This window comes from Rhamphochromis sp. 'chilingali', assembly GCF_963969265.1.
Source record: "Rhamphochromis sp. 'chilingali' genome assembly, chromosome: 17".
NCBI lineage: Eukaryota > Metazoa > Chordata > Actinopteri > Cichliformes > Cichlidae > Rhamphochromis > Rhamphochromis sp. 'chilingali'.
In genome coordinates, this window is record NC_137944.1 from 33,757,722 (window position 1) to 33,785,636 (window position 27,915).

The following is a 27,915-nucleotide window of genomic DNA, read 5'->3' on the forward strand; positions in this document are numbered from 1 at the left end:
GGAATTTTTTATCATCCTCTTGTGTCGTGGAGGATAATTCAGATCTGCTCTGTCAAAATATTATGTCTACATTTCAGTCAAATTAAAACCGAAAAAAAAATCCAACAATAATATAAAGAAGAAAAACTTTCAAGTATTGTTTGAAATTACTTTGAGTTTGTGTGAATTTTAAAAATTGTTTTAGATATACATGAAGAGCATTTCGTTTCGCTGAATTCATTAATTTATTCTATTTATTTGTTTCCAGTTAATATTAATGTCAGTCATGTACAATATTGATGATTTTAAACTTGTTTTGTAAATGTTTCCACTTCTGCTTCTTTTATTTCCAGTGTAGTTTGAACATATTTCAGCTCAAACTGTGTGATGATTCTCTCTGTGCTGATATGCATGAGAGGTTTCTGAAAGGGAAGTGAAACAATGTGTGAGTGAATGACTGGTGGAGCAGAAAAAACACCTGACAGAAACTTCTTAACGGAGAAAATCAGCTCTTACAGTAAAGGTGTCCGACTGTCTGTGGTTTGATTGACAGCTGTGTGCTCCCTGTGCTCTAAGCTGATTGGTGTCTCCTAGGTGATGCCCGTCCCGTCCTGACAGTGTTGCCCCCCTCCAGTGAGGAGCTACAGCAGGGGACTGCAACAATCACATGTCTGGCCAACAAGGGCTTCCCCTCAGACTGGAGTCTGTCCTGGAAGGTGGATGGCAGTGGCAGCATCAGCTGGGAGGAGAGCAGGAGCCCCGTGGTGCTGCAGAACGACGGCCTCTACAGCTGGAGCAGCACCCTGAGGCTCCCTGCAGACCGCTGGATGAAGGTGGGCTCTGTGACCTGTGAGGCCACCCAGGGCTGCCAGGCTCTGGTCTCAGAGCCACTGAGGAGAGACCAGTGTTCCCAGTCCTGACCTGACTCAACCTGATACTGGTTTAATGCTCTCATTCTCAACTCTGTAACTGTCTCTCCATCTTTCTTTTTTAAGAACAAATAAAGACTAAAACTGTTATTTTCTTTCTCATAATGACAACATTCATGTTTTAGGTAATAAAGATGTTTTGCAAAGTGAATTTTGGTTGAATCAGACATTTAATTTTATTCAAATCTACAAACCTGCACTTGATGAATATATGTTTCATTTAGAAGAATTTAGACCAACTCTGCACTCCAACATGATGTCTTTATTATACACTGGTAAAATAAAACACAGGCTGAAAGAACCATTAAGGAGATCTGCATTTTGGCAAAAAGGAGTTTTAAAGTTGTACAGGTTATTTTTATGTTTATTTAAATGTGTGTGGTAGGTTGTTGGTGGTGTTGCTCACCTGTACCAGACAGACTGGTTCATGAAGCAATGCTGGGACCTGGTTACCACGGAAACAGTCTCACCAGACTACAAAGCAAGTCTAAAGAAGAAAGAGTCTTTAGTGTCTCTAATGAGCTGTTTGTTCTGAGGAGAACTCACAGACAGGAGAGTCAACGAATGCAAGGAGTGATTAGAAAGAATCTGAAGAACAAAGTTTTAATTTCATTGACGAACAAGGAGAAGATTAAATGAATGATGATATGAACAAACTATGAAAAAACACCTTCGGTTCAATAACAGCTTTTTCACTCATGTTCATGTTTGATGATATGTTTACACTTAAATTCACAGGTGTGTTGTTTTTATTTTGAGCCTCACTGATCAGGAACATTTTCAGCTTTTTGGATTCAGATTATTTTATCTTGATATAGATTCAGTGTTTGCTCTAAGGTCAAAGGTCATGAACAGGACTTATCCTGGTATCTGTTAATGGCCCACGTTTGTTCTTTAGTTAAATATATATTTGAAAGTTGAACACAACATACATGCGATGTAGGACACAAATTTGTGATGAATCACTTCATTTTGTGTGTGTGTGTGTGTGTGTGTGTGTGTGTGTGTGTGTGTGTGTGTGTGTGTGTGTGTGTGTGTGTGTGTGTGTGTGTGTGTGTGTGTGTGTGTCCTCAGTGAACTGTATCAGTCTCTGCAGTATCTTCCAGCTGCAGCAGTCACTTCAGTTTCTGTTCAGTCTGACTGAGGGAGGTTTTTGTACGACTGTTTTTCACTGTGTGAACACACTCTGACTGTTAATGTAGTGATCACTCTGACAGTAATAAACTGCTGCATCTTCAGCCTGGACTCCACTGATGGTTAGAGTGAAGTCAGAGTTTGATCCACTGCCTGTAAAACGAGCTGGAATCCCTGATACTCGAGTGCTAGCATAGTGAATGAGCAGTTTAGGAACTCCTCCATCTTTCTGTTGGTACCAGAACATATAGTTGTTGTTATAAACATCCTGACTGGTCGTACACTTGATGCTCACAGATCCTCCCACAGCAGAGCTCACTGCTCCAGGCTGAGTCACTGTGATCTGTCCTCTGGACTCTGAGGACACAGAGACAAAAACATAAAGCAGCTTCATGGTTTTGTGGGCTTCATTTCAGAGGGACAGATGTTGATAGAGGAGAGGAGTTTGATTCTCTGGACTTTACCTGTGAAGCAGCAGCAGAGGAGAGTCCAGATGAGGACGCAGATCAAAGTCATGTTTTTGATGAGGAGGATTTCTGTGGCTTCTGTTGTGATGAAGGACAGCTGTCAGTCATCCAGTGTTCAACTCTCAGGACTATAAACTCTCCCAGAGCACTGGAGCATGGTGCTGCTGATGCAAAGTGCCCCTCTATGGAAATGCCTTTTTTTGCACAGTAATCCATCCATATACAAAAATTTGCATGAAAAACTTAAAAATGTTAATACTTCACCAAGTGTAAATTTTTCAGATAGTAAGAAAATATCATTAGTTATTAATCTTTCATTTCTGTAATTTAATAATTAGAATTTGTGCACATTTGTCTATTTAAGAAAAAATTCTCCTATAATTGCTGATTATGCGTGGGGTAGAATAACACAATCTTTATGTAAATATACTAATAGATTTGCTGCAGACTAAAAGTAAGTGAAGGTACAACCCACTGGACCATATTCAACAGGGACACACTTCACATAGGATTCATTACGTCTGGCTAAAATTAATGTAAAGGATCACACTTAATGACCGTGGACTTATACTTTAGTATTCATAAATCAATGTAAAATGTGTTATTAGTTATTTATCTTAGGAGTCTGGAAATAAAGCGACTGGACCTCTGTAAGTTCTTGAGGATGTTTCATCCGAGAAGTTTCTTTGGTTCTAAAAGGCAAATGGTGGAAAGTCCCAGATTTTCCCTTAAGAGGGACATTGATCCACCATTGATTGCGTGCCCCATCACACGAGCCAACCGAAATATGTTGAAGATCACAATGAATTAAATTTCCAGTTTTTCCTGTAATCCTAATTTCTCTAAATGTCTAAACGTCTTTCTGTAAAGACTGTTAACATAATACTGAGTAAGGAGGGACTCTGTGACTCATCTGCTGCTCTAGTTTCTAGTCAGACGTTGCCAGGACAGAACCCTTCATCCCTTAAAATGATGAAGCAAATCTGTCAGTTAAAACTCATTTTAAACTGAGCTAAGTCATAAATACAGTTATAGCATTTGTATAAAACTAAAATGCTTGAAAATCAGAAGAAAACTCAGCAACCTTTGATGATTTTAATTCAAATTAAGATAAATACCTCTGGCTGCGTAGACAATGCTCATGTTGCAGGAGTAATGTCCTTGGTTTGACTCTATGCTTTTTTCTTGAAGCTTCTTTATTGAGCTCGACTTCTGTGAAATGTGTCACATGTAAAGCATTTAATTTATTAATAAAGTACAATAAACCTTTCAACTGATCAGCCGTGGACGTGTCTGTAAAGCTGTATAACAGTGCTGCTCTCTGGTGGCCTGTGTGTGGTATTACACACACGTGCTGATCAGCTGTTACTGAAGCACTCACTATAATCAGTTATTCATCATATGGCTATAATGTAAATGCGTGAGGAATAATCTTTATTATATAGTTTTTATAAATTGTATTTTTCTTTGAATCAGATAGAAAAACAACATGCATTGTATTTTTTGCTTGCAAATATCTTTATGTTTTTATGCGATTTACAGGGTTTTTTGCATTATATGAAACATTTCTTCTCACCCACTCTCTCTCGCTCATCTTCTTTCTGTGTTTCTTTCTCATTTCTGGCACAAAGATGACAAAGATTTAAAAAAAAAAATAATACTAATAATAATCCTTTTTATTACTTGCATCTCACTGAGCGAGCTGTTAGCTTCCATTGGACGTTATCTGTCACAATAAAACTAAATCTGTACTTTTGTTCTGGGGGATTATAATGACAGCAGTGTAATGACCTCAATGAAAGTTCTGACTCTTCTGAAGCATCGAGAACTCTGTGTTAGGTCCAGTATATCAGTCTGGGAGGCAGGGACTTACAGACATGATGGGAAAGATACTGTTCCTTGTTTACCCCTGAATAAGACAACATTATTAACCTGAGTGACATGAGACCACTCTCTTTCCCTTTGTTCTTTTCTCTCCTCGTTGGTTATTCAGCTCAAACAAATGGAAAGCAGCCCCAACGTTGTTTTGTACAGAAAGGCTGATTGGATCTTTTAATATTTGGTGGTTACCGTGTTTTGAATCAAAATATCCAAAAACTTGGAAAACTGGGGTATTCAAATAATTTCATATTTCCTGCTCATGGACGTATTACATCATGCGGCACTCATGGATTAATAACCCTGTCATAATGTGGCAATGACAAAAACACATCTTGTATTTAGTCACAGGACTTGTTTGCAGTTGTGAATAAAACTTTTCTGTCTGCTCGTCTTCTCTCCATCCCTCCCTCTTTTCTCCCTCCTCACTGCTCCCTCTTCTCCTCCTGGGCTTCTTTGTTGATGACGTTTTTGAAGAGCGTGATCAGCGGCCTCTGGCTGCGCTCGTCCCAGCTCTTCATGAACCCGCCGTAACGCTTGCTTGCCGGCAGGCCGCCCCAGCGAAAGTGCTTCATCTTGTACATTTCATCTTTTTTCTCATGGCTGTCATCTGGCACCTCCTCCTGGCCCCCCTCTGCTAACTTCCCCTCGTTATCGTCCATCGTCATCATCTCACCAGCGAGCTCCCGCTTTTTCATCTCACCGGGGAAAAGCTCCGCCGACTCCTCCTCCAGACCATTGGTGGTATAGATTTTAATCGGGCGGCGTTTTCGCCCAACAGGCTTCCCCCAGCGGAAATGCTCCATGGAGTAGGAGCGTTTGGCCTGAGGAGAGGAGAAGAAGGGCGGAGGGAAAGGTAAAAGAGAAAGAGGGCCCGATGGGGGAGGAGGCTGCAGGTGGGCATCACCAGGGATGATGGGCTTCTCGTTGTTTTCATAGTGGCAAAGCTGAATACACTCCTGCAGGACAAAACGTGCAAACCATCAAAGGCTATCATCTGACCAAATTTTAGATGATAACGTTTTCCCATAATTCCCTTTGCTCCAATCTCAAATGATGGGAGTTCAGGCGTCCCAGGCTGAAAACCCACCCATGCTGAGTCTACCAGTGAAACCCAGTAAATGACTTCACAGTGACTCATCTCATATATACAGTCCATCATGATGCTGCATCAAATTAATGATTTGTTTGTGGCCTTGAATTTATGGTCTTCTGTCCCTCGTTTTCTGTCATTTCTATAACATTTTACATCAAGACGTCAGTTATCGATCAGAAACGCTGAATGGTGGAATCACCTCTGTAATTCTACTTGGTCAGCAGCACTGACAAATCTGTCTGTATGCAACCTTGGGCCCTTAAAATCATCTGTGCACGGTAAACTTCTCACTTCTCACTATTTATCCTCAGCTCTTCTTGGCCTGCAGTTTCACAGCTTTGGTTCAGCCTCAGTGTGTGCGTTTACCATCATGCTCCTCTCTGAGTTGACCTCCTGACAGACGGGATGGTCCCAGCATTGACTTTCAGCTCCTCTGGCCACGTCCACTACTATTACAGACACCAATAGCAACACAGGACACATTCTCTGTGCATCTGCTGTTGAAATACACAGTACAAGACAACCACAGTTACAGTCAGGTTAAGTTCATCCTGGCTTTAAATCAGTGTCTTCTTCCAAAATGCACTCTGATAAGATAAGATAAGATAAGATAAGATAAGATAAGATAAGATAAGATAAGATAAGATCATTCTAATTAAACAATAGGTTAGGTTAAGAGGTCAAAAGGTAAGACATTTATAGTGCAAAAATCAAATCATTCTCAAATTTCTTTTGATACATTCACCAATCTTCTAGTTTCTAAACTCTACAGAGTTATATATATATATATATATATATAGTCCCATATTTCCACAGGGAGACAGAATGAAAACACACATGAACAAAATTTCACATGACAGAAGTAAGAAGTAAATGTCAAACAATGGAATGAAAATGTGAATCAGGCATAAAATAATTTTTTAAATGACACATTTTGTTCATGTTGTCTTCTATCAAAAGCTTGCGACATGTCTCATTGCACTGCTGTATTTATGCATTCCTAAACATTACATTTATACCAATCAAACAGCAGAGAAACCACTTCTTCACTTTTTTATGTTAAGTTAATGCATTTTTTAAAATAAAATAAAAAATTAAGAAATTATGCAACAGAGTAACAAAGTACAATTCTCTCAAACATTCACATCACTGTAAAATGCTGAAATTTTTAATATAAAATTATCTTCATTACATATAAACAATCTGTTCTGTTGCTTTTGCTTTAGCTGTTATATCTTAGAATATTAAAATAAATAAAAGACTATAAAGTAAATAAATAACAACACATAATGAAGACACTCACCACCTGCCCTCTGACTCTCTGTCTGATGCAGTTTGTTGTTTAGCAGTGAAACAGATTTCTGCTGCTCTGTTCCTCTGATGCACTGACTGATTTTATACTCTGTCACCAAAGCACAAACATACCAATGATGACGTTCTTACTTCCTCCCATCGCTCGACCCCTCCAAACAGGGACACTCATCGTTCTTTCGTTCAAGCTCGCAGGGCTAAACTTTCTTGGAAAAGCAGTCGGACATTATTTATATATTTTTTAAATGTCTGACAGGTCACATCTAAAATCCCACAGAAATATCTCTGAATCTCTCACAACTAACAGGTTTGTCTGTGATTGCTGAAAAAAATATATGTTTATTTAAAAGCCTGATTTATGGACTTTTAAAAGACTTGGGGACTTTTGTGGACATTTTTGTTTTCTTTTTTAATGAAGCTGTAAAACGTCCTTTTGTTGGGTTGTGTGCATATTAAAATAACTAGTTTTTAATATTTTAATTGTAACATCTTGCATCCTCTGTAAGAACTTCATAGTCAGCGTTTGGCTTTGTGGGTCAGTCATGTTTGACAAAAACAACCATCAGATGTACTGAAGTCCTGTGTTGACACTCGTGATGTTCAGACCACGAAGCCTGTCCTGACTCTGCTTCAAAGTTACTTCCCCACAGTAAACACGTTGCCATATTCACGCTTCATCCGCCTTCCACAATCTTTATATCCGTTCCTGCATGATGCAATATTGATCAGCATAGAGGTTAACTTAGTGGCGCACAGAACTGCACAGCAAAAACAGTCTACACCTCTCTCCCTCTGTGAAGCTGTGCACGAGGTGTCTCCAGTGTGATTGTGTGTTCATTTGCAAGTGTAGCTGCAGCTTGTGATGGATTGACCCAGAGCAGAGGATTCAGTCACACTGCTATTCCAACCAATCACACCGCCACCCCCCTGTAGGATTTGCAGTGAACTTGTTCGTTCTGAAGGAGTCTGAAGAGTGTGTCACGTTCCTGGTCTTTTGACCCAGCGTTTTGAGTTTTAGTTCATTTGGATGTTATGTTTTAGTTCTTTAGGGTAGCTAAGTTCATTTGTTTATTAGTTTCTCTTTGTGTTTTCTACCCCTGTATTTAAGTTTCCCTCTCCCTGTTTCATGCTGCGCGTCTTATGTTGTCAAGTTTATATTGTCTTGTCTGCGTCTCATGTTTCCTGTTTTATTTTGAAGGTCTGTCATCATCATCATCATCATCATCAGCTTTATTTATAAAGCACTTTAAAACAACCACAGCTGACACAAAGTGCTGTTCATTGGAACTGTAAAATAAAATTACATGAGATATAAGTAAAAACCAAATAAAAGAAGAGTGAAATCATTAATTAAATAACTACTTCAATTAAAAGAGAAACTAAGTCTCACTGAGGTTAAAAGCCAAGGAATAAAAGTGGGTTTTAAGACGTGATTTAAAAGTGGACAGTGAAGGGGCCTCTCTAACGTGCATGGGCAAATTATTACATAATTTAGGAGCCCCGCCCCCTCTGAGCTTCCTCCTGGATCTCGGTCTGTGTCCTATGTCAGTGTAGTCAGCTTTGCTTCCTTTGTCTCGTTATGTCAGAATAGTGTCAGCTGTTTCCCCATGTGTTTCCACGTCCCCTAATCACCCTTGTGTGTATTTAGTCTGTGTGTTTCTGTTCATTCTTTGTCAGGTCGTCTGTTGTTCCACGTCACGTCTCCAGGATTTTCCATGTTTAGGTTTTTTGCACCGTTCAAGGTTTTGTTCTTTGCCTTTTGTGTTTATCATTTTGTTTTCCCAGTTTAGTTCTAGCTAAGTTGTTTCTTGTGTGCATCTGCCTTTTGTTTTTGTACTTTATCAGCCGTATTAAACGGCTCGCTTATTGTTAATACTCAAGCTTTGGTCCAAGTTCCTTCATGTCTGCACTTTGGGTCCACTCTTCACAATATATGCAGTCTGCCTCTGCCAGACTGTGACAGAGTGAGAAATGGTCTGATTGGCTAACGTTAGATGGAGGGACTCTTTCTTTTTTCTTTTTTTTTTCTCCTTGTTTTGTTTTGTTTTGTTTACTTGTTTCTTGGAGTAATGTGGTTATTATTTTTGACACTGATGTTTGTTTGTGGGTTTCCTCTTACTGCTGTATTATTATTTATTTGTTACATTTATTTATTATTAAGGTCATATATATTTTTATCTGGGATACTTGTTTTGTAAGCTAGTCATAAGTCATATGCAGTTAAGCAGATGTGCTGTTGGACGGTTATTGTTTAGGTATTGTTGTATAAATCTCTTTATCATCACACCAGCTGGTTATTTTAATTACTTACTATATAATGTTGATATTAATATTTGCATCCAAAGTAGAAAGTAACATAGTTAAATTTAGTACAAATACATTGGACCTGTGAGCATACTCATCGTAGTATTAAAATGTGTTTATAATGTGTTCATGTTATGACATCAGACCAGCAGAAAACTGATAATGAGCTGTTTCCATCTGTGCCTGTTTGTACGTTTTCAATGGCACTTCTCTAATTATCAGTTTGTAAGACTACACAAAAATTACCAGGAAAATTTTAATGAAATTTGCTGCAGGAATGGAGCATCTGCAAAAGAAGAATCCATTAAATGTCTTTCTTTATTTTAAAAAGCAACGAGCAATGGCCTCTGTAGACGATTCGCTCCCGAGTGGCCGTCTCCTTTTAGACTGTTATCGACAGATTTGTGTGCAGTGCCCATCAGACAAACAGACTTGATGTTCTCAGACTATAAAGTCAGAAAAATCAGTGAAGATAAATACACCGTGGCAAATCCCCACACTGCTGACGCTGATGTTGTTGTGTTGTAAATATCTGCAGCATATTAGCCGATTAGCACCGGACTGACATGTTCAAACAAAGAGGAAGAGGAGGGTCAAATGTGTGAGTAAGAGTTTGGACTTCTACACAAACATTCACATCTTTTTGTTGTCTGAGTCCACAATGTATGACTACAAAGGTAAAGTTTTGATTAAGTCTCAGGTGATTTAACTAATTCTATTGTAATGATGACCCTGATGGAGACGGGTGCTGGTAATACCATGGGAAAGGTGAAGGAACCATGGCTTTAACCTCCTTACCTTCCTCCGCTTCTCCCAAAAACTCACCAGGAACGTCTCTTTATGAATACTGAGCTCTGACATTTATCACCTTTACATTTTAACATCCATCAAGTCACCAGAGACTCATTTAAAGTTAGGGTTTGGCTTGCACCCACACCTTACTTTAAGTATTTAGATACATAAAACATTTCACTACAACTCTAAATAAATATGAGGGAGTTCATTTGAAAGATAACATCTATTTTCTGAAAACTAGACTAGTTAACTTGCAGCTAAGAATTCAGTTAGACAACACTTTGTCTTTATCTTTGATTTGAGTTGGACTCACGTGGTCTTAAGTCCTGAGAGCAAGCTACCTGCAGGGGGAACCGTAGGGGTTCTGGTTTTGGATCCAGATGTTTCATTTTGTGCCTGTTTAACATCCCGGTCTTCTATTTGGTTCTTAGTTTTGTTATTGTTGAAACTTATTTAGTTACGTTTCTGCTGTTAGTATCCTGTTTAAGGCTTAATCTGTTTACCATCTGAGTCTTCTCCTTGTGTCACATTGTGTCAAATCTGTATGTTAGTCTGTCATATCAGTTTACTCACTTCCTGCTTTATTTTGATAGTCATCTGTCTTTGCTTTCATGTTTTACTTTTCTTCTGTTGCTTGTTATTCTGATTTAGTTCAGTTCTGTCCCCGAGGTGTCTCCTTTCTGCTCCAATCACCCTTCTGTATATATTAGCTGAGTGTCCCCTTGTGCTTTGTGCCTCTTATTTCCCAGGAGGGTCCTTGAACTTGCATTTATTGTCCTGCCCTGTTTGATTTTGATTTTTAATTTTCATTTGTTTGTTTGTTTTTTGTTTTATCAAGTGAGTTCAACATTAGTCCACATCCTGCATTCCACACAAACACCATTTGACCACAGACCGTGGCAGTCTGATTCCTGGCTTCAAAAGCAGGTTTGTAGTCTAAACGACAGAAACTGAAATCATTAATAAATGTTTGTGTAAACAGCCTCTAGCATTGTGAGTGATGGTATCACTAATTCCAGGAAATGTTGCATGTTTCATTACAGTTTTTCTGAATTGCTAAAACACATTTCCTAAAATCTCATCTCTTTGTCCCAAAACACTAAACACAAACTGTAAAATTCAAGCTACACACACAAAACCTTCAACTTGTCTTGCAAAACCAAACATTTGACCCAAAACTACTTTAACTTTTATCAAAATCAACCACTACTGTCAAAAGCCACACAAAACCAGCCAATGTGCAAACAGAAATAAATACAAAACGCTGTGGGATAGCTGGAAAATAATCATCATCTATTCATTCATTTATTCTTGCACTCACATTTTAACAAAAAAAACTGCAATAAAAAAGTTACATATACATAAAAATATATATATTTTTACAGCATATTCAGATAATTTAATCTGCCTCAGCATCTCTGTGCTGGGTCAGGCCACACGACTTCATCCACATCATATGTTATGGTCTCCCTTGCGATGCAACAAGGAAAGCATCCTTTAGCATGCCCAATCCAGCCCTGGCAAGATTCCCATCTCACCATGCTCCATTCATTGCTTGAAGTAGATTTTCCTTTGTGTGAGGGTTTCGTCGTATACAGTGGGGCAAAAAAGTATTTAGTCAGCCACCGATTGTGCAAGTTCCCCCACCTAAAATGATGACAGAGGTCAGTAATTTGCACCAGAGGTACACTTCAACTGTGAGAGACAGAATGTGAAAAAAAAATCCATGAATCCACATGGTAGGATTTGTAAAGAATTTATTGGTAAATCAGGGTGGAAAATAAGTATTTGGTCAATAACAAAAATACAACTCAATACTTTGTAACATAACCTTTGTTGGCAATAACAGAGGTCAAACGTTTACTATAGGTCTTTACCAGGTTTGCACACACAGTAGCTGGTATTTTGGCCCATTCCTCCATGCAGATCTTCTCGAGAGCAGTGATGTTTTGGGGCTGTCGCCGAGCAACACGGACTTTCAACTCCCGCCACAGATTTTCTATGGGGTTGAGGTCTGGAGACTGGCTAGGCCACTCCAGGACTTTCAAATGCTTCTTACGGAGCCACTCCTTTGTTGCCCGGGCGGTGTGTTTTGGATCATTGTCATGTTGGAAGACCCAGCCTCGTTTCATCTTCAAAGTTCTCACTGATGGAAGGAGGTTTTGGCTCAAAATCTCACGATACATGGCCCCATTCATTCTGTCCTTAACACGGATCAGTCGTCCTGTCCCCTTGGCAGAAAAACAGCCCCATAGCATGATGTTTCCACCCCCATGCTTCACAGTAGGTATGGTGTTCTTGGGATGCAACTCAGTATTCTTCTTCCTCCAAACACGACGAGTTGAGTTTATACCAAAAAGTTCTACTTTGGTTTCATCTGACCACATGACATTCTCCCAATCCTCTGCTGTATCATCCATGTGCTCTCTGGCAAACTTCAGACGGGCCTGGACATGCACTGGCTTCAGCAGCGGAACACGTCTGGCACTGCGGGATTTGATTCCCTGCCGTTTTAGTGTGTTACTGATGGTGACCTTTGTTACTTTGGTCCCAGCTCTCTGCAGGTCATTCACCAGGTCCCCCCGTGTGGTTCTGGGATCTTTGCTCACCGTTCTCATGATCATTTTGACCCCACGGGATGAGATCTTGCGTGGAGCCCCAGATCGAGGGAGATTATCAGTGGTCTTGTATGTCTTCCATTTTCTGATGATTGCTCCCACAGTTGATTTTTTTCACACCAAGCTGCTTGCCTATTGTAGATTCACTCTTCCCAGTCTGGTGCAGGTCTACAATACTTTTCCTGGTGTCCTTCAAAAGCTCTTTGGTCTTGGCCATGGCGGAGTTTGGAGTCTGACTGTTTGAGGCTGTGGACAGGTGTCTTTTATACAGATGATGAGTTCAAACAGGTGCCATTCATACAGGTAACGAGTGGGGGACAGAAAAGCTTCTTACAGAAGACGTTACAGGTCTGTGAGAGCCAGAGATTTTCCTTGTTCGAGGTGACCAAATACTTATTTTCCACCCTGATTTACGAATAAATTCTTTACAAATCCTACCATGTGAATTCATGGATTTTTTTTTCACATTCTGTCTCTCACAGTTGAAGTGTACCTCTGGTGCAAATTACTGACCTCTGTCATCATTTTAAGTGGGGGAACTTGCACAATCGGTGGCTGACTAAATACTGTTTTGCCCCACTGTACTTTCCATCTCCATGCTGAGAAAAACTCCTTGATAGGGTTCAAAAGGGAGAGTATGGTGGAAGAAACAGATTGATAAAAATGCTCATTGTGAAACCAGTTGCATATTCTTGGACCTCGGTGAAAGCTCACGTTGTCTCAAATGATATGGGAAGCTCTGCCTGCTCGCGATCTCTACTCGAGCAAAGCATCCCGTAGACCCTCCGGGGATGTTGCTATAAGTTCGGTGTTGTACGGCCCAACAGTAACAGACTGTGGAGAACCCCATAGCTGCTGATGGCACCACAGATAGGTACGTTTCCACCACGCTGACCAGGCAGTTCAATAATGGCACGCTGACCTATGACATTGCAACCTTTTCTTCTCCTTTTTGCTAGATTCAACATGTATGTTGTCTTCTGTAATCCACTGCTGTATTTCATGCAGTCGAACTGCATTATTCTGACGGACCATATCCACAATAAGTGTCTCCTGGTGTTGTGAGCGCGTGCGTGTTCTTCCACCCTCATGTGGCCGTCTTTCAGTTCTAAACAAAATACTATTTAGTTACAAGTATATTTGTATGCATAGCACATGTATACATCATATTATTCATTTACAGAACTAAAGTTAGTTTGTTGTGTACAGAGAATCTTTGAGCTTGACTCAATGGTTAGGCCTCATGAATACATCTCCGTGGATGAAGCTGTATTCAATCGAGCAAAAAGCAGAAGAGGTTGCAACATGTGTTTTCAATTTTGAGTGGTAGTGTGTTAATGATGAAAACAGTGTTAATTGTGTTTAACTTCTGTTGCCTGTGTGCACCATTCTGGGTACAAGTGCACCACACCGCTGAATGTGTTTTGTGTTTGAGAATGTGTTTAGAGTTTTGGTAAACGGGAGATTCAGATTTGCAAATGGTGTCCTCACCAGATGAATAGTGTTTAAGATTTTGGCAACTGTGAGGTTGATTTGACGAAAGAGTTTTCATAGTTGACAGATTAGTTTTTACAATGGGATTTAGTGTTTTAGCAATTCAGAAAAACTGTAAATCACACCACCCTCTAGTGGTTGCATGAATCATCCCAGAGGGAACGCCAGTCGTTTAGTGTGGGGAGGATGTCCAGGTGGATGAAGGGTAGAAAAAACCTCAACAAAAAAAAGAAAAAGAAAAGAAAAAACCTCAACACTAAACATCCAAAAGCAACTGTTGGTACTAATTAAATGTATACATTTTTTGTGTTTTTACTCACCATACTGCACTCTAACTCAGCACTTCAGCTGCTGTCATGACAGACGGAATAGCGTCACATTTATCAAAAATCATACAATATTTTGCTCATCTCTTCCTGTGCTAACCAAGTAGTTTCTGTATCTCTATGCAGCAATTAACAGTTAGTGAAAGCAAAGGAAGCACCACCCACACACCAACACCACCTGTTCTGAAGTGTTTGCTTATGGTTTGCTTAAGGCATCAACATCAAAGGAGCTTTTGTTCTCCCGTGATAACCCCTTACTCACAGTATTATCATAATACAACAGAGTTTTTAATCTTATCACTTGCAGCATGTCACATTATTTCAAATAACTTTTGTGTTGAAAGCAATTTAAGCATAAATCAAAGCTCTGAAAGTCAAACATAAATCTAAAGTCCGTTTTGAGAGCACCGTGACACCGGTGCTTTTTTCCAGTTCTTTCAGTTTCTCTAATGGAACAAACGGAGCAGCTTGTGGAGGTAAACGGTAAACAGAAACCCATTAAAGGCGGAAACAGCCTTGAACATTCAGTCCATTAAAAACTCTCAAGTATTCTTGGGGATAAAACGAAGAGCTAATGGTCTGATGGAAAAAGTAGTCAGTTGGACTCAAATTGAAGATAGTGACAGTATTAAAAAAGCCGGAAACTTCCAGTTGTTATATTCTGCGTGTGTGTGTGTGTGTGTGTGTGTGTGTGTGTGTGTGTGTGTGTGTGTGTGTGTGTGTGTGTGTGTGTGTGTGTGTGTGTGTGAGAGAGACGACACTCAACAAAGACAATAAATATACTGAAATTGGACAGTTTTAGAGATCTGGAATTAATATTCACAGTAACAGCATTAGCAGAAAGACAGTCTTATAAATTATCAGGTAGTTTTATCATAATGTTAACATTTAAAAATGAAGCACAGCTGAATCTGACAGCTGAGTGAGTTTTAGAGGTATTTCAGATTGCTGTTACAATTACATCCATCTGTAGCCTGTAGCAGCAACTCATTTGTGTCTCCATAGTGTGGTGATGTTTGCTTAACAACTGAAAGATCCCTTGTCCTGTCGCAGGAGGAAACACGAATCACTTTGAGGTGCCCAGAGTACAAAAAAATTCCAGTTGGTCAAAATCCCACAAGGTTTCAGATTTGTTTGATATTTAAACACATCAGTTCTTTAAATTATAAATTTTCTCAATAATATTTGTCACGTTTGCGTTATCGGTGGCTGAAAAAGCTTCACCTAAAATCAAAGATTTATACTGAATAGGGGACAAAATAAGTTCTGATCGGTAAAAGCACAAAAAAATTAATACACTTAAAGCAAAGAGTTAAAACACACAAAGTCCTCTTTAGTTTACTGTAATGCAATTACTGTAACTTGTTGTCACATTACTCTAATCCCATTATATGTAATCTATTACTTTCCAGGCCACTGGCTGCCAATCTCATTAGAGGATTATAAGGATACGATGTCATACCCGGTGCTGAACAAACAGACACACATGCTGCTTCCTGGCTGTCCTGACACTTTTCCATTCAGCTGAATTCAGCACTGCGACATGGCAGCAGGTAGGAGAGTAGTTTTCATCTTAAATATAAAATGATCTGTAGTCAGCTCAGCAGGTTTAATCGTTTGGTGTACTGCTGTTACACTTTTATTACACATTATCTCAAACTTATCAGGTTTTCTTAGGAGGATTAGTTTTACCTGATTTAAATCTAAGAAAATCACTGCAAAAACCTGTTGAGGACAGACACTCAGAGTCGGCACTCATTCAGTTTTATTGTCAAAGCTACAAGATTCATTGTTCAGCGCAGTATGTTAATGAGTTTTCATCAACTTTTACTCCTCCTTTACAGTTTGACCATCTTCGGCACTGCAGCACTAATACAAGTTTTTTGTCTCTGATCTTTATATTTCCTACTTTATAAATAAAGCTAAACTTGTTTCTTATGCTACATAATTCAGTTTAGTATTTCTCTCATCTAGCTGACAACAGCTAACAGAAGTACCTGGTTTAGGTAAAGGGTGGAGCCTGGGTGAAGCATACAGACTGCATACATGAGGCCCACTTGACCACTTGTGCATTATCTGCACTATTCCTATAGGAGGTCATTATATAGGTTATATTAAAAAAGTTTGCAGATTGAGGCTATTTAACGTCTGCTCTGTTTGTGTTGGGGAATAACAACAAAAGGTCAGATTGTAGTTGTTGTGTGGAAAAGGCAACACTCTCAACTTGCCCCAAGACGTGTGCTTACATATACCTGGTACATTAAATGATATATGAGAATGTTTTTAGGCCAAAGTCCACCCATGTTTTAGGTGTAAAGGCTGCAGGAAGAGGCCTGCTGAAGGTAAAACATTCAAAATTAAACAAGCATCGTCATCTAGATGGAAAAAGCCTTTTTAAATTCTGAATATCCACCAAGCCTTCTCTCCGTTGTCCCACACACCATCAAACCATTTAACTCCTCGCTGGAGGGGAGAGGGAGGGGACACGGGGGGGAAAGAGGGCGGGAACAACTGAGCTGTAGTGCCTTTTTCACTGTGCAATATTTATGAGATTTTAAAATATCCAACAGTGCAATAGACACACAATAGTTGAAATGTGTAATTCCCTTGTATTCTTATTCCTGTTTTCGTTTCAACTTTGTTTTATTAATTTCAACAATGACATACAAAGTTAGCAACAGCTAAGTCCATCTTGATTTCAGAACAGTGGTATGTCCATTATACCCTCCAACCCCCCAACCCAAATTCTCCCCCTACCAGGTCTACAATAGACAAAGCACTGCAGAAAACCAGTTTCTGCCCACACACACACACACACACACACACACACACACACACACACACAAAACCCCCCCCCAAAAAAACAAAAAAAACAAAAAAAAAAACCAACACCTCAGGACCCATACACATAACAAGCATAACCCCCAAAAAACAACAACAACCACAACTCCCCCCCCCTCCCCCCGCCCCGTAACCAAACAGACAAACAAAAACAAACAAAACAAAAACAGAGAAAACAAATAACAGAGAAAGGACCAAGCAAAACAAAAGGAAAAACAAATAGATAAGGTATAAATAAGATTAAAAAAAAAAAACAAAAAAAACATTATAATGTAGCTTCGCTCAGTTCACTGCAGACTCAGGAAGTAAAGTAATAGTGTCGACCAGCAAGAGAAATGATTTCCAGATTTTATTAAATTCCCTAATAGAACCTTTTAGAGAGAATCTAAGTTTTTCCAGCTTTAAGTTAAAGAGTACATCTCTCACCCAATGGTCATGAGTTGGGGGGTGGGGAAGCTTCCACTTCAACAGAATAAGCCTCCGGGCCAGTAAAGTGGTAAAGGCTAGGGCCTGTTTGAGGGGACCAGATAAGTTCAAGTCAGGAGGAATGCCAAAAATTGCAGAGAGTGGGTTAGGAAGGACAGTCTGGCCATATGCTTGGCTAAGTGTGTCGAATATATTCCTCCAAAATGCACTCAGTTTCGAACATGACCAAAACATGTGGACATGGTTGGCAGGCGATAGTCCACATCTGCTACAGGCATCACTGATGGTTGGATAGATTTTAGATAATTTTGCGTTTGTATAGTGTACTTTATAGACCACCTTACACTGAATCAAAGCATGACGAGCACAAATTGAAGACGAGTGAATCAATTTCAAAGCACGATCCCACTGCTGTTCTGGCAGGGTTGTCTGAAGCTCTTCCTCCCATCTCAACTTAATATGAGAAATGGATTTGGGGACCAAAACATCTAGTATTTTATACAAGGTTGATATCAGTCTGTTTTGATGAGGGTTCGTCTGCAGGATGATATCCAGATTTGTTTCTGGAGGCCGATTGGGAAAGTGAGGGAACTGCGTTTTTACAAAATTTCTAGCCTGAAGATAGCGAAAAAAGTTGGAGTTAGGCAGGTCGTATTTGGACGATAGGTCAGCAAAAGATAGAAAGGTGTCCTGACTATACAAGTCCTTAACAGTCCTAAGTCCGTTATCTTTCCAACTACTAAAGGCCGCATCAGTGTTTGAAGGTGCAAAATTAAAATTTTTTGATAAAGGTGTTAGCAAAGACGGTCCAAGTAGCCCGAAGTATTTTCTGAACTGTCGCCAAATAGTTACTGTTTCCTTAGCTATTAGATTATCCCCAACAAGGGTTGGAGAAAAAGGGAGTGATGAGCTGAGTATTGATGATAATGAGTAACAGCTAGATGCAGTTTCCATTTGTACCCAGGCTGTTACAGGGGGGTCGTTATGAACCCATTGTAAAAGTTTTTGTATGTTAGCTGCCCAATAGTAGTGTCTAAAATTGGGCAAACCAAGACCACCATCACTTTTAGAGGACTGAAGAATAGACTTGCAAATTCTAGCTTGTTTCCCTCCCCATATGAAATGTAACAGAATCTTTTCTAACTTGTCAAAAAATGCCTTGGTAAGAAAAATCGGGACATGTTGAAAAAGATACAAGAATTTTGGGAGGACACTCATCTTTATCAGGTTAACTCTCCCTGCCACTGACAATGGTAGAGAAGTCCAACGGTCACAATCTTTCCCAACATTTTCTAGTAGGGATAGAAAATTCTCCCTCATCATTTTATGTATAGAAGAGGAAATAAAAACCCCCAAATATCTAAATCCGGTTTCTGTCCACTTAAAAGGCACTATTGAGTGGGGAAGAGCTCTGGCCAGGGAATTAAGGGGTTGCAACTCACTTTTTTGATAATTGACCTTATATCCTGACAGTGTACCATATTGGTCCAGTATGTCAAAAAGCACCGGGAATGAGTTTAGAGGGTCAGAAATGTACAGGAGCAAGTCATCTGCATAAAGGGAGAGTTTGTGAGTCACACCGAACCTTGTAATGCCTTTAAATCTATCCTCTGAACGCAGCCATATTGCAAGAGGCTCGATAGCAATGGCGAATAGGAGGGGTGAGAGAGGGCACCCTTGCCTAGTGCCCCTCTCAAGTGGAAAAGGCAAAGACAAGTTGTTGTTAGTACGAATACAGGTGGATGGCGAGGAATATAGTAGCTTAACCCAGAGAATAAAGTCAGCCCCCAAGCCAAACCTATCCATCACCTCATAGAGGAAGCTCCACTCGACGCGGTCGAAAGCTTTCTCCGCGTCAAGAGATACCACAACCTCTGGAATTGAGTTGCACGATGTATGGATAATATTCAAGAGGCGTCTTGAATTGTCATATGAGTGCCTGCCGGCCATAAACCCCGTCTGGTCAAAGGCGATAATTTGTGACAGAACACGTTGTAGCCTAAGTGCGAGGATTTTAGATAGTATTTTAAAATCAATATTTAAAAGAGAAATTGGTCTGTAACTACTGCACAACAAGGGATCCTTATCCTTTTTCAAGATTAAACAAATAGTAGCTTCGGACAAAGTCTTGGGTAATTGACATTTTGAAAAGGCTTCATTATACATATCTTTCAACAACGGTGCCATAAGATCAGAATTGACTTTATAGTATTCTGCAGAGTAACCGTCAGGGCCCGGCGATTTACCTGTGTTTAAGAATTTAATGGCTTCTTGTACCTCTACTACAGTGATAGGTCCCCCTAATCCTTTCGTCAGATCTCTATCTATTCTTGGAAAATGTATATTTTGGAGAGTTTCTTCTGATAGAGGGGGAGAACTTGAAGTGTACAGATTGGAATAGAAACTTACAAATACTTCATTAATTCCCTCTGGGTCCGATATTATGTCACCAGCAGCAGACTTGACCTTTGGGATTAGCTTAGAGGTTGCTTCGGCACGGGCTTGATAAGCCAGAAGTTTCCCTGCCTTGTCGCCAGATTCAAAAAAGCGTTGCTTAGTCTTAATTAATTGAACCATAGCTGTTGCGGTGGTGGTTAAATTAAGACTGGCTTGAACTTTCACACGTTCTGTATAGAGGTTAGGATCTGGGTTTGATGCATATCTGCCATCTAGATCTTTGATCTTATTCAATAAACTGGACGTGTAAGTTAACTCTTTCTTCTTTAAATTTGACACAAATCCTATAAGCTGGCCTCTCATGTAGGCTTTCGACGTTTCCCATAATACACCTCTTGACACTTCAGTAGAATCGTTCAACTCAAGGAAAAGTGAGAACTGTGATCTCAAAAAATGTGTGTAGTCATCCCTTATCAACAGGCTAGAGTTAAATCTCCAATGTTTAATGGGTCGAGACGGGGTCGCTAATACCACATCAAAAGAAACTGGTGAATGATCTGAAATGGCGATAGCATGATACTGACAATGGCTAATTTTACAGAGAAACCTAATATCAACAAGAAAAAAGTCTATACGTGTATATGTACGGTGGGGATGAGAGAAAAAGGAAAATGCCTTAGTAGTGGGATTCGCATGTCGCCATGGATCCACAATCCCCAGCTGAGTTTTGAAAAATTCTAGGGTTTTAGCAGATTTATTCAGGGAACAGGCCTTAGTTGACGATCTATCCAACAGAGTGTCCTGAACCAAGTTAAAATCACCTCCAATAATAAGATGATAGTTTTCCAGATTTGGAAGTGAAGAGAAAAGTTTAGCTATAAAAGAGTCGTCATCCCAGTTCGGCCCGTACACGCTAGCCAGTATCACAAGTGAGCCCTGCAAGTTTCCTGACACAAATGTGAAACGGCCATCTGGATCAGCAATAACTTTATGTTGCTCAAACAGAATATTATTACGAATAAGTATAGCTGTCCCTCTGGCCTTGGCGTTAAATTTGGAATGATATATATTGCCGATCCAGTTTCTCTTGAGTCGCCTCACTTCTCTGTTGCAGAGATGTGTCTCTTGAAGAAAAAACACATCTCCTTTAAGCTGCTGTAAATGCGCCATAACTTTGTTAACTTTGGTTGCATTCCCCACCCCTCTCACATTCCAGGAGACAATTCTAAGACCATTGATTGTGCTCGACATACCTTACTATATTCAGACAGGTCTTTGGTTTGACAAGTTGACCGTGGCCAGGGGAAAGCTGGTGTCTGTATTTGAGGTAGTAGACTGAACAGAACAGGGGGAAAAAAGAGAAAAAAAAAAAAAAAAAAAACAGAAAAAAAAAAAGTAAATAAAATAAAATAAATAAGACACAACAACAACAACAACAACAACAACAGAAAAAACATAAAACAAGGCAATACATACATGCAGATCGAACAACATAAATCGGACCTGGATACCCCCGAAAACAAAACTTGCAACTGTCCATTGCACAGCAGGGTGTAAACATTCCCATGTGAAGACTTCGCCATCACAACTCTTATCAAATGGCTTGCTTCCCTGTGGCGGCAAGGTCTCACTATGAAAATATGCCTTGTCAATATTCTGCTAGAAAAAATTGAGGAACTAGGATGTATCTTACTATACAAAAACGGACAGAAGAAAAGCACAAAAAAGGCAGGCTGGGGTATTGTTGTCCCCCATTTGTACATGGCAGGAATCAAACTGTAGGAGAGGCAATAATAATGAAAAAATGTGTGTTTATATAAAGTAAAACAGTATATACATATATGTATACGTAGCAGACTAGCATGCCAACAGTGATATTAGAACAAAATATAAACAGGGGTATTATAAAGGAAAATGAGAGAAAAACAGAAAAAACAATGAGGTTAGAATTACTCAAACCATGCTGTCCTCTAGGTACCAAACATCAAACTAAAATGTCATGAGCCCTTCTATGGAAGTGGCAGGATCCAACCATGACCCTCAGATCAGGTTTCCAGAATGTTAGAACTCAGGGGACGGTGTAAGGCGATATAGCTCCGAGCGTCGCCTGGTGACGCCAGTCGCTTCCGATTCCCTTCGTCAGTCATAACGAACAGTTTAGCCGGGTAGCGAAGCTGAGGCTTGAGTCCAAGATCGTACAACTCCTTCATAACTCCGCGGTAAGCGGACCGTTGTTCCAGCACCTCAGGGCAATAGTCCTCGACAATATGGATGGGGGTGTCCTTATATTTCAGTTTACCCCGCATTTCCCGAGCTTTGCGCACAACGAGCTCACGGGTCTGGTAGCTATGGAAACAGACAACAACCGCTCGGGGTTTCGCGTTGGGGCCTGGTCTTGCCACCAGTGCCCGGTGGGCTCGATCCAACTCCGGGGCCGTTTTCAAAACGTCCACTCCAAATATGTCCACAAGCACCTGAGAAAAGAACACAGTCGGCCTGGGCCATTCAATATTTTCAGGAACCCCCAAGAGGCGAATATTGTTGCGGCGGCTCCTGCTTTCAACGTCGATTAGCCTAGCTCTCAGCTTCTCGTTATCCTCCGCCACCACCGCTAACTTAGCCACCACGTTCTGGAGCTCCGCGCTCGTAGTTGTGGCCATAGTTTCCAAGGCTGTAATCCGTTGGTCATGGTTGTTGAGAGTCGTTTGGATGCTGTCCAGCTTGTTTTCAAGTCGCTGAACGGATGTCTTGAATTCTGCCGAAAGCGAGGCTTTGTGCTCGTCCAGCGTGGTCTTTAGCATAGCCATGATGGCTTCATTAGCCGCAGCGAGCTCATCTCTTTTTTGCTCCTGGTTCCTGGTGTTTCTACTGGTCATCTTGGCAGATTATGACACCAGACACACAATACCACCAATACAACTCCACACTTTGTTGCGGGTAGTGAGAAATTATCAAGTAGTTGTGATAAAAGTAGAAGCCCTGCGAAGAGCGACTATTTCGACATGCCGTCTACCGGAAGTCCGGACATCTATCCGCTTCTGTGCATTCTCGACCTTCTTATTCCTGTTTATTCTATTTATCCCTATTATATACTCTGTATTTATATATATGTGTATATATGATTATTCCTGCTCACATTCTGCAACTTCTGTTGGTGCTGTGCTATTGGAAACTGAATTTCCTGGAGGAACCCACCCGAGGAATAAATAAAGTTTCATCTAATCTAAGATGCCTGTGAAATGTTATTTTGGCACAACAAAACAGAAATCTTAACAGACGAGCTGTAAGACTGATGTGAAGAAGTTCATTTGTTCCTGGATGGCTTTTGATTATGCACTGATTCAGTTCAAAACAGTGGCTCCACTCTAAACCACATTCATTGTTTTGGATCGGGTTCGCACATTCACAGAGACCTGGCTGGTGTGGCTCTGAGTTTAAAGGTCACAATACACCTTATTTTACTTTTTCTTTCAGATCTCCCACAGTTTTGGACCTAATGCCTACGTTTGGGTGAAATCTGGACCGCATCTTTCTGCGATGATGTCAGAGTCTGATCCTGACTCAGTAACTGAAACTGATTTTACCAGTAAACTGAATTTGTTTCGGATACAAGTGAACAGCCAGGAAGGAGGAGTCATTTGTTCAGAATGAAGCGGGTTGAAGTGTTAATATTTTATTTCTTACTGATTGTTTGGTGCGTCCGGCCTGTCGACAGTGACTTTCTGGTCTCAGATGTTACCCATGATGATGATGCCCACCCCAACACCCTCACAGAAACCGACGCCGATGCACCGGGCAGGAATATCCAAACAAACAGGGACATACGGGACACGAGCATGGAGACAAACTGGGACGAGCCAGATATGAGAAAGGACCACTATGAGGACGCTGACTGGCATCCTTTTACCTCCTTTACGGAAACGCTTACCGACCTGACCCCTGACGCCCCACTGGTGATACGCAATGACAACACTGGCGCTGAAGATAGCACCAACCAAACCTTCAACCAGACTATCAGCAATTCATCAGCGTCAGAGTGCGGTGAGTTCAGCAGTCAGCTGATGTCTAACGGACAATGCCGACTGACTGCAACACTTCCTCCTGTAGGAAATTCTCAAAAACGCTGCCCAGACATGTTCCGGTGTACAGACGACGTCTCCTATTGGCTCCATGAGAACGAAAACAGAAAGGAGCAGCTGGAAGAGCTGAAAGAGACGATGTCAGGGCTCCAGGAGGAGCTGAGGAACCACCGGCATCGAGTCAAGGCCCTGGAGATGCAGGTAGACTTCCTGCTGTCTACTCCACGTTCATGAGATGTCGTGTTGAACTTTGTAAAGAACAGATTTGTATTTTGAGACACGTGGGCTTAAAAAAAGAGTGTGATGTCATATCTCCAAAGCAAAGAAATAAATTCTGATTCAAGAAATTAGTTTGAGTGAAAAAAGTACAGTTAGTCTCTAGTAGTGTGATTACTTATAATTAGTGCTGAAGAAAAGAGAAAAATAAATCCTCCAAACACAGAGAAGAACAACATATGCACGATTAAAGTGAACAAAGTGAAACAGGAAACACATGTTTTAAACTTTGGAGTTTCAAAAATAAAATAAATTAAATAAAGTGAAATAAAAAAGATTTTTATCTAAATGGGTGGAGAACATTACTCATGCAGGGAAATACAACGCTCTCCTTTATCTCGCTATATCTCTCTGTCTTGACACTCACTAAGTCCTCATTAACCCTGAACGCTAACAGGATTAGCTGCAGGCCGGGGTCCTACATTATTCTCAGTCTGCCCAACCCACAATGGATCCTTGCAGGCTTCTAAAACTAATAAATAATTAATTAGAACAAATAATATTATGTACCTATAAAACCAAGTTTCAACATTAAGTTCGGTCACAGAGGCATTTGGACATTACGTTTCTGCCAAACCTTCCTCCTCAGTCTAGAGCTCAGTAGCAGCTGAAGTGGTTAACTTTTTGTCTAAGGAAACATGTAGATATTAAACAGCAGTGGTCTGAGCACCGAGCCCTGTGGAACACCTGGTAGAATGAATTACTCTTTAAATTGTGTTACTGTTCATCTTAGAGATCAGCTGACCCCACTTTTATTAAGCAGAGGGCTATATTTAGTTACTGTTGTTCCCATTATAAAAACATTCACAATAAAATGATGGTACGTTGGCTTTTTATAACACACAAATGAAGCAAGCTGAAGTTGACTAAAAGGTAACTAGCTTCCTCCATCTCAGCTTCTTTTTACTTTCTATTTGCTTTTTTCAGGGATTTATTTGACTAACCTCACTATGACCACACAATAAGGTGAATCTTCTCTCATTGCACTGCTCAGGGTGAAGAAAGTGTTAACTTAAACTCAACCTTTCACCAGCGGTTGCGTTCTCTGGAGCGCCGTCACGCCGAGGCCGACACGCTGCTCCACGTGCACGCGGCGCTGCTGTACGAGCTGCAGGTGCAGCTCCGAAACCTGTCGGCAACCGCGCGCCACATGAGTCACAACACGGGCTGCAAGGTCAACGTGATCAGGACTGCGCCACCACTCGGCATGCGAGACACACTGCCGCCAGGTGCACCAGCAGCAAACACAGTGATGAATTGTGGGATATTTGATGTTTCACAGTACATTTTAACTTTGTCCGTCTCCCTTCAGATGTACAGCCCCTGTCTTTCTGTCCATCAGACTGTGCGTCTCTGTATCACAACGGTGTCCGTCGTTCTGGTGTTTACACCATTGTCCTGTCACCAGGCACCGCCCGGCCGGTCTACTGCGACATGGAGACCGAGGGTGAGACAGCTGGTGTGTTAGTTCCTGCAATACTAGTGCCAGTAATGGAAACACTCAGATACTACACACACTTTACACAATTCTATGTGTGTGTGTGCACTAGGTGGAGGCTGGACAGTGTTGCAGCGGCGCCGTGATGGGTCAGTGAGCTTCAACCGTGGATGGTCTGAGTACCGTGATGGCTTTGGCGAGCCGCGAGGTGAACACTGGCTGGGGAACCAGCACCTGCACCGGCTGTCTAACCAGGGCCACTACAGCCTCCGCATTGACCTGCAGGACTGGAGCCACGCCCACAAACATGCTCTGTACCACACTTTCAGGTAAACAGACACAATAGAAGAATGAAAGGTGGTAAATGCACAGGAACTGGACAGTTACTTACTCAGTAAGAGAGATGCTCTTAACGATGGTTAATGAAGACCTGTGGTGAAGTCTGTCTGATTTTCACTGTCTTGTTGTTTTTAAACAGGAAGTGATGAAAACTGAAGAACTGAGGGATGCTCCATGCTCAAATAATAGGGACTTGCTGATGTCACTGCAGGCTCGCCCTAAAGCAAACCTGCCTTATACTCCTTTTCGGCACTAACGAGGAGCATCACTTACAAAAAAAAGATCCTACTGTATTCAATAAGAGCGGTTTATGATTTATGGTTTGGAGTCAGCGGCACTAACAAATAGGCAGGAGGCCGAGCTGGACGTAGGAGATATGAAGATCTTAAGATTTTCACTGGGAGTGACTTGGATGGACGGGATTAGAAATAAGTTCATCAGAAGGACAGGTCATGCTGAAGGGTTGGAGAAAAAGGTTGGAGTGGTGAGACTGAGATGGTTTGAGCCTGTGCAGAGGAGGAATAGAGAATATACTGGATGTTGAATATGGAGCTGCCAGGCAGGAGGAAAGGGGAAGCGCACAGAGGAGATGCACGAGTGTAGTGTTGGAGGATACTGGGGACAGGGTGAGATGGAGGCAGGTAGTCCGCTGTGGTTACCCCTAAAGAGCAGCTGAAAGAAGATTAAACAATACATAAAACCTCAAACTGAAAGTGCATGGTAGATCTGTTCTGTTATAGATTTCTACACACCCAGACACCTTTGTGCTGCCAGAAGAGACTGCCCCCTGCTGGTTAAAGAATGAAGGTGTACGTCCGCACTGGCTTCTCTTTGCAGACCCAGAACTATATTCAGATTTACAGACTATATTCAGAGCTGCATTTAACGAAAACTGTCACATGCAATAAAAACTGAAAAGGCACTAACGTTTCCACCTTGTGGTTTTCATCTACCTTATTATAAACAGTAGTAGCTGTTTGGCACAGTACAACAGGAGTAAATCATCAGCCAACCTTGAATAGTTTTGATTTGATCATTTTCCTCTCGCTGCAGAATCGAGGATGAGGACAACCAGTACCGCCTGCATGTGTCCGGTTTCAGCGGGACAGCGGAGGATTCGTTCGGCTGGTATCATGACCTGCAGGGTTTCAGCACACCAGACACGGGCAACATCTGTGCTGAGATCAGCCACGCTGGCTGGTGGTTCCACCAGTGTTTCTATGCTAACCTCAACGGTGTCTACTACAAGGTAAGTTCTAGTCTTACAAAGTTGTTTTTCTGCCAGAAATTGTGAGAATAACAGTAAATTTGTATGAAATAAAAGAAACAATGGTTTGATGGTAAAATTAGACTGATGCTTCCACGTGTCTCCATCAGGGGGGGCACTACTCTCTGAAAGCTCAGAACTTGCTGGGGCCAGATGGCATTGTTTGGTTCTCCTGGAAGGATTCAGACTTCTACTCTCTGAAGGCGGTCACCATGATGGCACGACCACATAACTTCAGGCCACGCCTGTCACCATAGAAACACTCTCAATGACACTCAAGAATTCTGCAGCAGCAGATTTTTGAAAACATTTTTCTAGAAAGTGACTGGTGATTCTGCACAGGCTGTTTTAAAAGTCATTGGCCACTGAAATGTAAGCTAATTCAGATATTTCTTCCAAACTAACTTCACAAATAATTGCCCAATGAGCAGCACTTGAGCTGAGCAACTAAGAGCTTCCAGAAGTAACTGTACCAGAATCAATTACGTACTGGAAATATTCCCCCAAAAAATGCATCATTT

At 40.9% G+C, this 27,915-nt stretch overlaps 2 protein-coding genes and 2 gene segments (V, D, J or C); 2 read left to right on the top strand and 2 right to left on the bottom strand.

The window, feature by feature from the left end:
* Positions 1 to 420: 420 nt before the first annotated feature.
* On the top strand, positions 421 to 899 carry LOC308384502 (Ig kappa-b4 chain C region-like). The segment is given in 2 exons: positions 421 to 424; positions 574 to 899.
* A 1,177-nt stretch (positions 900 to 2,076) lies between these two features.
* LOC308384503 (Ig kappa chain V region 2717-like) lies at positions 2,077 to 2,558 on the bottom strand. The segment is given in 2 exons: positions 2,507 to 2,558; positions 2,077 to 2,399 (listed from the first exon to the last, which is right to left on the bottom strand).
* A 2,254-nt stretch (positions 2,559 to 4,812) lies between these two features.
* LOC308384909 (pro-opiomelanocortin-like) lies at positions 4,813 to 23,833 on the bottom strand (the record flags this gene model as incomplete). Its single annotated transcript, XM_080863547.1, has 3 exons — positions 4,813 to 5,346; positions 5,850 to 5,980; positions 23,680 to 23,833. The coding sequence occupies 3 exons, from the start codon at positions 23,831 to 23,833 to the stop codon at positions 4,813 to 4,815; spliced, it is 819 nt and encodes a 272-aa protein (XP_080719673.1).
* LOC308384908 (angiopoietin-4-like) lies at positions 23,832 to 27,913 on the top strand (the record flags this gene model as incomplete). Its single annotated transcript, XM_080863546.1, has 6 exons — positions 23,832 to 24,275; positions 25,345 to 25,579; positions 25,663 to 25,797; positions 25,901 to 26,117; positions 27,181 to 27,376; positions 27,505 to 27,913. 6 exons carry the CDS (start codon positions 23,832 to 23,834, stop codon positions 27,649 to 27,651), a joined length of 1,374 nt encoding a protein of 457 aa, XP_080719672.1. The 3' UTR covers positions 27,652 to 27,913.
* Between the last annotated feature and the right edge of the window lie 2 nt (positions 27,914 to 27,915).